Source organism: Ahaetulla prasina, chromosome 1 (genome assembly GCF_028640845.1).
Source record: "Ahaetulla prasina isolate Xishuangbanna chromosome 1, ASM2864084v1, whole genome shotgun sequence".
Taxonomy (NCBI): domain Eukaryota; kingdom Metazoa; phylum Chordata; class Lepidosauria; order Squamata; family Colubridae; genus Ahaetulla; species Ahaetulla prasina.
In genome coordinates, this window is record NC_080539.1 from 339,472,298 (window position 1) to 339,487,326 (window position 15,029).

Sequence of the window (15,029 nt, forward strand, 5' to 3'; positions counted from 1 at the left end):
GGTTTTATCACGTGTTTCTCATCTGTTTACTGAAGATTCTTTTGGAACACATATTCCTAAGAACAACTCAACAATAAAAATGCACAACACGTACTTTGTCTCCCATTTCCTCTCACAGAATAAGAGGAAGGAAGGTGATTAACTACTGAAGAGCTTTAAAACTGTGGTATTTCTTTCAAAGCTTCACTAACACAGGGACTTTTTCTGCCAGCAAAACAATCTGCAAAAAGAAACACTAAGAGCTAATAGAGGTTTCTTTGCTGTACAGTGTAATAAAAACACAGTAATGCAACACATGTGTACTCAAAGGTAAACCTCACTTACCTCAGAGGGGCTGACTCTGAAGTAAACATGCATAACATTGCAGCATAAGCAAGTAATAGCATTAATCGACAGCTATATTAATTCACTTCACTGATTCTTTTTTCTCCAATTTTATCATACATACTTATTCTAAAAGGCTAATACCATTTTGCTGGCTAGTTCTGATCAAAGTAGTAAGTCTTCAAATGATTTCTTGAAGCAATATAGTAATTTCTAAAGGTTATTAAAAGCCATTTTTATTTAGCAATATAAAAAATTACTTTAATGGGGAAACTATTGGCCTGCTAAAATGGCCATACATTAACAATCTTTTTAATCACATAGCTCTCAATATGGTACATTTTTGCGATGGTTTTATGGATATTGCACATTAAATTGTGCTCTATGAAGGACACAAAATAGGAGTAACAACAGAATAGTGGATTTCATTTGTGAGGAATGCTGTTCTGTACTATAATCCACAAACCCAATTCTTCCAAGATATATCTTATATATAATCCACTAACTAGTGACTCAACCATTCCAACCGCCCACCTTTCAACTATCTCAGAAATGAATATTCTCTTTTTGATATTCTGAACTTATAACATTAGGTACATTTAAGCAAACTTTTTGCAATCAATTCAGCTTGCTTCTAACTTAATTATTCCTTAGGTTTATCTTTAATGCCACGATGAAGAGGATTGCATATTTAATATATGCCAGCATAGATTAATTGGACTGAAAAGTTCCCACAACAACTCAATATTATTATTGTTTAATTCCTTTGCCAGATCTGGAACTGACTTACCTATAAAAAGGTTATCTCAGGATTTGTAGCAATGTCTATTATATAAAATACTGCAGATATATTGCTCTATTTTGTAGAACTCACATGCTCTGGGATGAGTGGCTTACATTCTCTTCTTATATGAAGAGTTTAATAACAACAACGATGCCCCCACCTTTTTAAAAATATATAGTTTGATCAATTCAAGAGAATATACTTGCCTCCTATTTTCCCCCCATAACAGCACCCTGTGAGATGAGATGAGCTGAAAGAGAATAACTAGCCCAAAGTCACCCAGTCTACTTTCATACCTAAGAGAGGCCTAGAAGTCCCAGGCTCCAGGTTTCTAGTTCAGTGCCTTAACCACCAACACATACTGTCTTAAAGTGCATACTAAATTAATAAACTACAGTCCAAAATAATAAGTTATTAAGAAGAAATTAATGTCACTGCGAACAAGAAACAAACAAGTAGAACTTATACAAGATCCCCACCCAGTGCTTCTTTAAAAAACAATAGGGTGGAGTTAGTAAACTGCTCTAAACAAGTGGGACTACTTCACAGAAAGCGCAACACCCTGGGCTACATATTTGACAATACCTAAAAGAAAGGAACCTGTAGAGTGATTGAGCTTCCTAATCCTGTAACTAATGTCACCTTACATTAAGAAAATTTCAATGTAAGGCAAGTTTATTTTGGTGCTGTCTTAATGTTTATAAACACGTACAGACTTTGTTCAAAATTACAACAGTAAAAAGATCAAAATGAAGGAGTACTCTTAAATTCAAGAACATGTTATTTTCTTTATTCCTCATAAATACAGCATCCTCATAAATAACATTCTAGATGTAATCTCATAAGCAAATGATGAAGTTTCCTTCATGTAGATTTTACACTTACATAATGTATTTGTTGCAACATTATTTTACTTCATCATGAAAACTGGCCATGCTGGTACTTATGAATCAGAAATGCACTTATTTATTTAGAGTGCTCAAAAGCACACCTATAAAACTATTGCATGAAAGACATGGACAAAATTCTTATTTATTATATATATATTGAATAAATCAATATTTTATTGATTTATTCTTATATGATGTATCCAACTTTCCTTGGTTAAAGCTCAGAAAACTAGTTTGAAAAACTGTAATAGGACTCATTTGTACAGCAACATTGCCTGACAATTAGGATATTAAAAGTTTTCCTTTTAATATCCTAATTAAACCTGGCATAGGTTTTCAATATTTAAATGGATTTGTGGAATTTTTTAAAATGAGATTGAAAAATCTTTGTTATAGTTATAAGTATTGCATTTAAAAATATTTTAAAACAAAAGTCGTATTACAATTGTTTTAAAAGTTACAATTGAATACATTTGGATGAAACTCTTTTTTTTTTGGCTTGATTAGCAATAGCACTTAGACTTATTGTTATGTCCTCCTCGCCTCCGTCCGAACGATGGCTTAATTAGCTGGCTCTTATCAGCTCTGGCAGCAAAAGAGCCAGCGTCAGCCAAGAGCCCTCGTTAGCTGCCAAGACGCTGATGAGTCACAACCTTCAGCTCTAGTCAATCCGTGGATTTGCCTGATACAAAGAGACACACCAGCTCTTGCTGCCTTTTATATCCTGTGGGGTATGGCTCCATGACTCAGCACTTCCTAGGCCTGCCCCTCCCCTGCTTCTGTTGTTCCCTTCTCTCCTGCCTACGAAACCTGGGATTGAGCCAAGCCTGATTGCTGTCAGCTGGGTCTGCAGGCGTGGCCTGGGGGGGAAAGAGTCAGGGGAAGGAGGCCTCGTTATCTCTTTCATTTGGCCTGCTTCTGGCTCCTGGAGCTGATCCAGGGAGACCGGTGCTTCCGAGGTAAGTCCTGATGGCCCCTCCCCCTCACTGTCCAAGTCACTTTCTGGCAGCAGGCCCGGCTCTGAGTCACTTTCTGGCAGCAGGCCCGGCTCCAAGGCACTTTCGGGCATGGGGCCAGGTTTAGGGGCGGGAGCCACAACACTTATATACCACTTCATAGTGCTTTCCAGCCCTCTCTAAACAGTTTGCAGAGTCAGGATATTGCCCCCCAACAATCTGGGTCCTCATTTTACCGATCTCGGATGGATAGAAGGATGAGTCAGCCTTGACTTGGTGAGATTTGAACTGCCGAACTGCAGCTAGCAGTCAGCTGAAGTAGCCTGCAGCGCTGCACTCTAACCTCTATGCCACCTCGGCTCATACATTGACTAAATACGTTGCTGTTCCTCTCCACCTCTAAATGCACACCTAACCCACAGTCTGTAAACAATTAAACACTGTACACTGGCTACTTCTAGACAAAATTAACCAGAAAGGATAGCCATAATCACCATTTTCTATAGTTAGTTAAGAGCAGAAATAACATAACAAGCAAATAAACTAGAAATTGGGGATTTACAAGCTTTTAGGAGTCTGAGGCAGAAGGTATAAAATAATACATTCCTTTAAATAGCAAAGAAGGTGTTTCAACAAGCTAAATATTTTGAAAGTGAAAGTAATCATTTTGCAGTAATGCTAAACATTGCAATAAAGGCCCAAAACTATAATCCAGTGTTCCATGTATGGGCAACCTATTATCTAAACAGAGGTGCCAGAGTGTCCATAAGAGTCTTTCTGCTGTACTTCTGTGTTTTCAACACTTTGTGTTCTCATTATTTTTTCCATTCAGTTTTTTCCTTCTGATTGCACAAGTTCTAGTAATCTTGGATTTTGAATTGGTGTAAGAAGAAAAACCTGAAATCAGTTTTTTATGCACTGAATGATATCTCCCTACAATGTAAGAAATGATAGTTTACAGTACAAGTATAAAAATGTACAGAGAGATACTGTAAATGGTATTGGTATATATTACAGGGTTTTTTTTCCTCATCTCTTCTCTTTAACTTCTTTTGTTACTACTTTTCTGCCAGAGTCTAGAAATTCCCTGCAACGTTTTGCCTTAAACACCATTTATATATAATACCCTTCAATCTGAAATTTAAATTGAACCAACCAAAAACTGAAGGGGTGGAAATATACATTCTGTAAATTTAAAAGACTATTTGATTACAGATGGAAGAAATGAGCAAACTGTACTGTATGCTCTTATGAAGGGAAGGGAAGGGCAAACTGGTCTGCTTGAGCCCCCTAATAGCTTACAATATTTGAAGATGGGCATGGCCACAATCTGGAATTATAAATAGGAACATTATTGTAAGATAACAGACTTCATAACAACATCTTACGGTTTACATGCCATTTTTTTTTTGCATTTTTTTAAAATCTGTAGCTTTATTTTATATTTAATTAGCTTAATACAGGTAGTCCATGACTTAAAATCATTCACTTAATGACTGTTGAAAGTTAAAATGGCTCTGAAAAAAGTGACATATGCTTGTTTTTCACACCTGCAACTATTGCAGCAGCCCCATGGTCACCTGATCAAAATTTGGATGCTTGGCAATTGATTCATATTTATGATGATTGCAGTACCCTGAAGTCCTGTGATCACCTTTTGTGACCTTCTAACAAATAAAGTCAATGGGGAAGCCAGACACACGTAACAACCACGTTACTAACTTAACAATTGCAATGGTTCACTTAACAATTGTGGAAATAAAGGTCATAAAATTGGGCAAAACTCTCTTAACAACTGCCTCAATTAGCAATGGAAATTTTGGGCTCAATTGTGGTCGTAAGTCGAGGACCACCTGTATTTATATGCCACAATAAGAATCCTTACCTGTGCACATAATGCAGCTGATGAATGGAATGAATAGCAAGAACCATTTCACCAATGTAGAACCTGGCCATATCTTCCGGAAGCTTGTCTTCAAACTTGCTAAGTAATGTCAACAAATCACCACCCACATAGTAGTCCATTACTAAATACTAAAAAACAAGAACACTTACTGGTAAGAATCACTGCAGAATTATATCATAACTGTTTAAATGAAATGGATAAAATGAAATGTTCACTGGAATACAACTTTAATATATGCTTGTGGAAACTGGAGTCAAAAGTGAGTGGTTTAACTGGACACACTGACTTTAACTGCTCCCTCTTAACTTTTAATTTAATGATTAAATTGTTCAATTAAAGTAAAGATGGGAATTTAAACTAACTGAAACTATTTCCCAGATAATCATTATGCTAGACACATTCTCCCCTACCCAACCCCGGTTATTTCATATACATTTACTAGTTTACAAAAGAGAAGCATCAATACATACAATATAATTAAAGAAATATAACTTCAAACTTAGTCATTCTCATAGGAATAATTTAAAACAAAAAATGGGAATGAAAAAAATGATCATAATGTTCTTCCTTTCTCCTTTGCTGGGGGAAAAATAATTCAAATGTCATTTGTAAAAACCAATCAAATGTATGGTTTAGTATGCTAAAATATGACCCCAGTGGATACATGATGCAGTAACTATGCTGAGATTAAAAACTATGATGAGGATTGTCATTATCTGGGCAAAAGATTGCTTACAAAACCAAAATGCACTGCCTCAATTGTAAATGTTCATGTACGTAAATTCCTTCCAGTTAATTGGGCTCACTGCAATGGTCAGTTATAGTCAAAAAATATGATAAGAAGATTCCTAGGCATATACCAGATATGTTACCAAACTCCATAGGAATGGGCAGCTATACTAAATCTAAATAACAACAGCAATTTGGTAGTTCAGTATATTTCCTGGAGAAATGAAATCACAAGAGTAAATTGCTGGAGAGGCGTGGCCAGTGTCGCGGGTGAGACGGTCGCAAGCCCCAATGTCTCCACGGTTTGCGCCGATATCCCCCTGCCCAGGGGGTCCGTCCGAACTTTGGATCAGACCATAGCTGCCTCGAAGGGGCAGTGAAGAGTGGGGGAGCCGCCGGAGCGAGCAGGGAGATGACAAACTCCTCATAGCTCCGGATCTTTTCCCCCGACCCAGTGGGGAGGAATGCAGGGCCATAGTCCATCATGGCAGCTGCACCAAAGCCGCCGCGGCCACAAGAGCGGGCAGGAGGAAGAAGCATCAATAAACAAATTGTTGAAGTCGGGTGAGTGATGATCTCACAAAGAAAAAATAAGAATTTAAAATAGGCACAAGCCTTCGGGAGAACTTGTAGACTGGCAGCTAATTGAATAATAAGTGAAAGTGAAAGTCAATTTGAAGAATACACATTTGGGAAGTGAAAGAAAGAAGATAGGGCTTGGAATGGAAGCAGAGCCCCATTTAAATAAAGAAAAGTAAAATAATTTTTTTCCAACTAAATAATGGTTTGGAGATTCTTGGAAGTCTTAACGGATTATATTGGAAACTAAAGAAATAGGAGAAAAAAATAAAAGAAACTATTGAACTGTTTTTTATGCGAATATCTCAAATCCCTCTGTTTAAAATTTATGAAATATTAAAGATATCACTAGGACATAAGAATCTAGAAGATAAATAAATACAATTAAGGAAAATCTTGGAAAATTGACCTCCAAATACCAAAGCATTTAAGAACAAAGGAATTTTGTCACCAAAATGGCTACTTATTATTTGCGAGCTGTAACTGTTTCAAAAGGAGACATCTGGAGGCAGAGGAAGATAGCCAGAGGATTGATGTTGCTGGGACTACACAACAGCTTTAGAAGAGAGTTTCAGATGGCGTGTCTTTGAACTATAGAAATTGAATTCCCTATTTAAACAAGAATCTAGAGGCAAAGAAAGTATGCAAGAATGGAATAGCAGACTATTCCCCATGGAGAAAGTTCTGTGGGTGTGGGCATACAACACTTTTTTGAAAGGATCTTATGGCTGCCTTTATAATTAGAGGCAGAGGAAAATAGCAAGAGTCGAATAGCTTTCTTGTGACTATTCCCATGAGGATTGATGTCGTTGGAACCACACAACAGTTTTAGAAGAGATTTCTAGATGGTGTGTCTTTGGATTACTGATTTAAGCGGAGAATTCCTTACTTAAGAAGAACTCAGAGGCAAAGAAAGAAAGTAAGAATGGAATTGTGGACTACTCCCACAGAGAAAGCGCTACTGATGTAGACACATGACATTTTTTTTTGAAAGGAACCAATGGCTGCTTTTAGAGTTATGTCAAGAAATTTATTTTAGAAAATGTTAATATCTATATTAATATATGAGTGAAAACTATGATAAAAATAATTGAGGTTTTGGGAAATGGAGGGAAAAATACTAGAATTGGGATAAGAGGGAAATGAGTGTTATTATATTGAAGAAAAAATTCTCTTTTTTTGTTCTTACAAATAAGTAAGGTAATGAAAGGATTTGATAAAACTTCTAAGGAAACAGTTAATATTTTGGGGAAATAACTGGGGGAAATAATTAGTGATTACCCTTGCAAATGTTAAATTTTCTGTTTGATATTAAAATGGATTAGATGGAAAACTTTAAATATATGTTATTGATTTAGAGGCAGAGGAAGATGAAGGGAAGAATGAAATTGTCTATGTGAACCCTGGGCAGTTTTAAGAAAGAGATTTTAGATAGGATGACCTCTGATTAGTAATGTAGATATAAAGCTGAGAGTGGTAAAATTTTAAAACGTAAATAGAATTTATTAATGATGTTGAAGGGAATTAAGCATGGGGACTAGACTTCATTTAAATATTTTCCTGAATGGGTTGAATTTGATTTACTCCTATAATCAGATTGTGTGCAAATAAATAATTGAATTTAAAGAAGAAGAAGGAAAATACATTGTATTAGACTATAACTTAGGTGAAACTTGATATGTTTAAAGATGTACCTGACCAATAATTTGTTCACAAATTATTATTTTATTATGCTTGTAAAAATTTTTTAAAAAAATTGGCAAAAAAAAGAGTAAATTGCTGGAAAATATAGATTAGCCAAAGCTACACATACTAATTGCTTGTTAATTAGTATTTTTCATTTAAATATACCAGTTTTCCTATTTTTTCTAACTTCTTATCATAAGAGTAAGATCAGAGTAAAATATTCCAGAAAAATCTTAATTCTTGTCCACATATTAAATAAATATAAAAAGGAAAACGTTATCAAAAATGGCCTCATACATCAGCAGGGAAACCATGGGTGAAGTATACTTTATTACACAATATTATAATGTGTAATTTTGACAAATTATAAATTGTTAAGTCATCTACCTAACCAGATTGCAAAGTAGCCCTGTGATAATAAATGGGTGAATTAATATGGTATGAAAAATACTATGAACAAAGAAGGGAGCTAGCTCTCAGTCATTTGTACTTTTGTCAAAGTTCTTAAAAACGGCCTCTATTTCATACACTTGAAATTCTTCCTTTGGCACTCCTTTCCTTAACAACCCTTCTCAAAGACACAAAGCAATCAGAATATCCCAAGTAACTATTTGCATTTTTCCCATCCTCCATTTTTTTGAGAAGATGGCTATTTACTTCTTATTGGACACAAACCTTTTAGGAACCGCCACACATTTATACCAGGGATGTAATCCTATGCACACTTACCTGGTAGTAACTCATTGAAATCAGCAAGATTTATTTCTGAGTAAACATGCATAGGATTGTACTGTAAAGACGGTTTCTTTTCAATACTATTCCGGTTTTTATTGTCCGCAAGTGCTTCAGAGCTGAAAATGAACATTACAGAAGCCACAGTTGGCCCACAAACCGGTTTGGCCACTTCTGGATTTTAACAGCAGTCTTGAGATTTTGTGTATAAAATGACACATTAACAGTACTGTGCCAAGGTGAGTAACTAGATGGTAAGTGCACAACTGAACAATTTATTTTTCTAATTAACTCTAGCTCATTACATTTAATAGCAAACCAGAGATGGAAAATAGAGTAACTTGTAAATAATTTGTTTTGGAATATTTTTCTCTTTTAAAATAAGAATGTAAGGAATATGATTCTTGATTTTAGACTAAACACCCAAATTTTATATACTTTTCAGCTGTGATTGTCAATTTCTATTTCAAATTATTTCATAAAAATATTTACTCCTTACTATACTTCAAAAAAGAACAGAATCAGAGGCCCATTCCAAGAAAGAATACAGCCAGGATAAATATTAAATGTTCAATTAAATTAATGACTGCAAATAAAAATTGCCTGTAAAATAAGGTATGCCATCTGTAAATTTAATTAAGCACCTATTTGCATATATAAATAGAGACACACAAACTAGTCATATTACACACAAATATGCATACACTCACTGCAATAAGAGATTGCAGAAATGTGGCCTCAGCTAGCATAAATTTCTGCATGTTTATTTGCAGTAAGTCTGCTATGCTGTGGAGGTTCTATTTAGCCCAGTTTATTCCATATAAGTGGAATGTAAAGTGAGGAAGAAATTCTTGGGTTCTGAGTTGCAAGAAGAAAACTGGAAGCCTCCATACTGGGCTGCAATCATAATCACAACTGCATGCTACTAAATCCCATTAAATACTGTGTCCCTTATTTCCAAGAAAGAATTCTTAGGAATTTTAGTTCCGTTCATTCAATTGGGTAGCCCCATTCTTTTCTCAGCATCCTTCATGCATAAAGGCTAAGGAACGGCAATGAAGAGCCTCTCTATCCAGTGATATTATTGAGCTCTCAGGGTCTTTCCACTGCAATCAATTACCAATTACATACGGAGAGTGGTAATATATATTTGTGTCTTTTCTCCATTAGAAGATGAAGGCGAGCTATAACAGTGATTTCTTCTACTTCCACTGAAACAATTCCTTTTCAGCTCTTTGTTTAAAAATTTGTTAACTCTTATTTCTTCTGTTCCAATATTTTTAACAAATGCAAATAAAAATGGCACCTATCTAGATCACACCAAGCTGAGGGCAATTGCTAATACTTTGGAAGATAGACTCAAGATTCAGAATGATCTTGACAAACTTGGGCATTGGCCCCTATCCAACAAGATGCAGTTCAGTAATGAGAAAAGTAAGGCACTACACTTAGGCAGGGAAAACCAAGGCACAGTTACAGGATAGGCATGCCTCAACTGTGAGAGGGATCTAGGTGTCCTGGTGAATCACTGCTTAAGCAGGGTGCTACAGCTCCCAAAAAAACCAACACAATCTTAGGCTGCCGTCAACGGAGGGATAGCATCAAGATCACAGGAAATGATAAAGCTATTCCTCACTGCACTAGTGAGGCTACATTTGGAATATTGCATCCAGTTCTGGACACAATACAAAAAAGGCCCTAGGAAGAGTGCAGTGAACTGCAAAAAAGATTATAAGGGGCCTGGAGGCTAAACCGTACAATGTACAACTAAGGGAATGGATATCTTTAGCCTAACAAAGAGAAGGCTCAGGAAAGACATGATAGCAATCTTCCAATAATTGAAGGGCTGTCACAGGGGAAAGAATATTGATTTATTCTAGGATAAAAAGCAATGAGTGGAAGCAAATCAGAGAGAGATCCAATCTGGAAATAAGGAGGAATTTCCTGACAGTGAGAATTATTATCAAAAGAACAGCTTGCTTCCCAGAATTGTGGTTGTTCCGTGACTGAGGTTTTCAAGAAAAGACTGGACAACCATTTGACCAAAAGGTATAAGGACTCCTGACTTGGACAGGAAGTTGGATTAGAAGACCTCTATGGTCCCTTCCAGCTCTATGATTCTTTAAAAATCCCTTTCCCTTCACTGGAGCGGAGGGAGAGGAGAAATCTTCCTTTCAGATAAATACAATTGATAATGCTCTGAATTCAAAATATTTTGAACTGAGAAACCAGATTACGAACTACTTCTTTATAGGCTTGTTGTACACACATACCAAATAATTTTCATCCTGAAAAGCGTAGTGCAACGTTGTTATCCACTGACAGTCTCCATTCACCAAAACATCTCTCTCTTCTCGGAAACAAGCAGTCTGAAAATAAGAGAGTAAAAGGGGAAGAAAAAGTTCTAATCTAATCTCTTGACTTTAATAAACAAGGATGCAAATATTGTATTAATGTTTATGTAATATAAATTATAAGATTCATAAATATACCACCTCTACAATAATTCAGTATCTAAACCAAGGAATAAAAGTTTTCACAGCTAAAAAAGAATAATTTAAAAATCAAATTTAAAAATCATGATAGCATTTGATTCTTGAGATAACATTTCCGTTTTATGCAGTACTGCAGGCTACTTTAGGTGACTGCTAGCTGTAGTTCGGTAGTTCAAATCTCACTGGCTCAAGGTTGACTCAGTCGTCCATCCTTCCGAGGTGGGTAAAATGAGGAGCCAGATTGTTGGGGGCAATATGCTGACTCTGTAAACCGCTTATAGAGGGCTGTAAAAGCACTATGAAGTGGTATATAAGTCTAAGTGCTATTGCTATACTGAAAGCCTTCAAGAAAACAAGAAACTTTTTAAAATGTTTGCTTGAAAGAAAACAAAAATAAGACTAGATAATGGGCAATACAAACTTGCCCAATTTATTCAATAATGTTTCCTGGAAATGGGAACTGAATTCCTTGCATGCATCATAGAAGTCCCATATCTCTGAGCCTATGTCTCCCTCTACCCACCCCCACTAATCGTATATATATATAAGGACCATGACTATTTCCAAGGGAAACAGAAGGGGGAAGATCATTATGACTTCAGAAAAGGTACTTCCTTCTGTTTTAATAATGTCCTGGCTGAAGGCTTTATGTTACAAAGGATGTGAAATCCATATTAGTGTCTAGTATCTAGAAACAAAGAGTAAAATTAGGATTTTTAAATATAGATCATGGAATATATTTCCATCTAATTTTCTATCTGAATTCCTTGATCTGGAGCATGGGTCTCTTACTTCTGTCTCCTATTTAGTCTGAACCACAAAATTACAAGTTTATTCAAACGTCTAGTAACCCTACTTCCAAACTCCAGCCATTATCATAAATTGCATTTAAATATTAGAAAGCTAAATTTCAGAATTAGATACTAATACTAAAGATAGCATCTGGTAGTATCAAACAGGCAAAGAGAATTTATCTATCTTATATTAAATTTTTAAATTGCCTGTCTTTGGAGGTTCATTGGTAGTTCGTTCTATTCCATCTATGAAACTGTTATCTACTATTTACTGTAACAGGATTTCTTTTTTATTTTACACTGTTTATTTTGATATAAAATAATACCTCACCTTTATACTATTCAGAGAATAAATCCATAAAGTTTGTTAACGGCCTGGAGAATAATAATCTGTTTTTGCTCTATAACATTGTGGCCAGATATTATTTCAATTAGAAAAGTATTGCAAAATATATGAATAACATTATGAATATGTTGAATTAGAATCATTTATAAACTGTTGCAACCATTTTAATAGAAGCTATAACAATGTAAAAGTGGAAGATTCTTAAACAATCCACCACTTGCCTCCTGTTATAATTATTTCAGGGTCATAACACAGAACATTTCTATGCATCACTCAAAAATATGCTTCACTAAGTTCAATTAGTGCAGAAACACACGGTCAATTTATTTTTTCCCTTACTTTCATGCATGAACTACCCAATTTCTTATGTTTGCCTAATAGTTTTATTATCCACTAGTTCTTCTTTCATTGTGACATTATATCACAGAATAAGTATAATTACATAATTATGAACTACTAATTGTAGTTAATAATTGAACTATCCTAGGTAGCAAGATGGAAATTTCTAAATCTGTTATGAATTAGGGCTACAAAAATCAATCCCCTTGTGACATAATGTACAAGGTAGTTTTTCAGCAAATATTATTTTGGTGGAAAAGATTATAATTTTTTAAAAAAGTCTGGCTCAGAAGCATTTACCCTTATTTTATAATTTTGGGAATATACCCAGCAATTTACTGTAAGTGGACCTTTCCTTAAAATATTTTAAAAGCTTTTTATAATATAGAATGATCACCAGCAGGACTTTTCAACATAAACATACTGGGAATTAATCTGCACTAATTCAGTATCCTCTTCAAAATATTTAAAGAGATTTATGATCCCTAATGTATATAAGCCTGTATCTATACAAATGTGGTAGGGAAGAAGCAAGTCAAGAGTTTTCTTTTCCTATATATGGAATAGAGAGAGAGAGATTTCTGTTAGCATCTAGGTATTTTTAAAACTGAAATATTGAAAAATTTTGAAATTGATAGAGGACATTGTAATGGGAGGATAATAGACTGTGTTGACAGATCACAAGATCCAAGAATAAAACATTCCTATTAGAGTGAAAAGTAGACACTCAACTACAAATGCAACTTCCTGTTCAAAACCTAGCACTATACAAAAAATATCTGAAGCTATAGAAACTGAATACTGAACTGAAAATATCCTACTTTAAGAAACTGCTGTTATGAATATGAAATGGGCTGTTTCAAGCCTTCTGAGACCTTTTCACCCTTCACCCATTGCCAAAGTGGTTGAAATTGCCCATTTTGAGTTTATAATGGTTGTTTCCCATTTGAGTGGGATGTTCCAAATTCAAATGAATGTATTTCAAATTTGAATCAATTGGATTTGAAATATTTTGTATATCTTTACCAATAAACCCTTTAAAATTTGAGTATTCTTATTGAATTTGGCTATATTTTCATACAACAGTCGAGTGAACTTGTTAAAGTATCAGACTAGAAACCCGGTGAGTGTGCGTTCTAGTCCTGACTTAGGGACAAAACCAGCTGGATGGCTTTGGGTTACTCAATTTCTCTCAGCCCTAGCAAACAACTTCTGAAAAAAACATACCAAGAAAACTTCAGGGACTAGTCAAGGCACTCTCTGAGAATCAAGCACGACTGAACAAAAAAAAAATAAGACTGTATAAATCTTCATACTTAAAAATATTGGCTAATTCTTGCTTTATGTATGATATAATTCATATTAAATATCTTTATTAATAAATAAATTAACAAATAAAATATGTAAAATATACTTATTTAATAATCAACAATGCTTAATTGATTTATTTCTGCAAAATACACTTTATAAAAATGGAACCAAGCATGCATCTTCCTTGAAATCCTGACTTTCAATGTAACTAAAGTCCAAGCTTCCATCTAGTAATTAACATGGTTTTCATAGTAAATAAAAATCATACTATGTGGGGGAAAAATTGGGCCAGACAGACCAGTAAATATAGTTATACAGAAGGTGATAAATATGATATTTAATATGAAAAACCTCCAGGAAAACATAATATTCCTATATGCTTAAGTAATAACTGTTTAATGTGATCTTCTTTAGTACCATTTATTAAAAAATCTGAATTGAAAATATCATACTTACCTCTGCCCTTTTAAGCATTTCCCATTTATTTAGAATTTTCATTGCATAAATACGCTCTGTGCACTTCAATTTTACAACTGCAACCTACAATTTAAAAAGTAAAAATAGCTCCATGACATTCTAATATTATTTATTCATTTCAGTTTTGAAGCCACCTGACTTTTGGCATGCAACAGATAAAAAAATAAAAGAAAACAAGGTATTTAAATGGGAAACAAAGACATCAACCAGAGACAACACCCAAAGAAACAAACAGCAAAATTTACAACAGCTGCTGTAAAACTGGAAAGGAGTGAAGCAGTGGTATGATATCTTGCTTAATGACCCTTCACTTAACAACCCAGATTCTGTGCCAAATTGGAGTTTAAGTGAACACTACCTGCATCCACCATTAAGAATCTTGGCTGCTTTCAAAATGACAAAATTTGTTTCCTAGAGGGAGTGGCTGACATAAGAATTGGGTTCCCTCATTTTTATTACAGTTGAGATAAGGGAAAGTTTTCATGAACCCCTTAAGTTTTGGCTTGAACAGCAAAGTTATTTTTACTACAGGTAGTTGTTCACTTCTGATCACAATTGAGAGCAACATTTCCATTGCTAAGCAAGACAGTTGTTAAGGGAATTTGGTCTCATTTTATGATTTTTGTCAGTGCCATTGTAACTTTAAATGGCCACTAAATGAATGGTTATAAATTGAGTATT

The 15,029-nt window shown here is 34.8% G+C and overlaps 1 protein-coding gene across 1 annotated transcript in view; it reads right to left on the bottom strand.

Annotated features, from left to right (window-relative positions):
* CDC42BPB (CDC42 binding protein kinase beta) overlaps positions 1-15,029 on the bottom strand; it is a 109,732-nt gene that overhangs the window by 66,222 nt on the left and 28,481 nt on the right. Inside the window, exons 3-5 of the mRNA XM_058162769.1 lie at positions 14,328-14,411; positions 10,860-10,955; positions 4,840-4,988 (exon numbers count right to left, since the gene is read on the bottom strand). Coding sequence (XP_058018752.1) covers positions 4,840-4,988; positions 10,860-10,955; positions 14,328-14,411 — 329 coding nt within the window. The remainder of the gene's footprint in view (positions 1-4,839; positions 4,989-10,859; positions 10,956-14,327; positions 14,412-15,029) is intronic.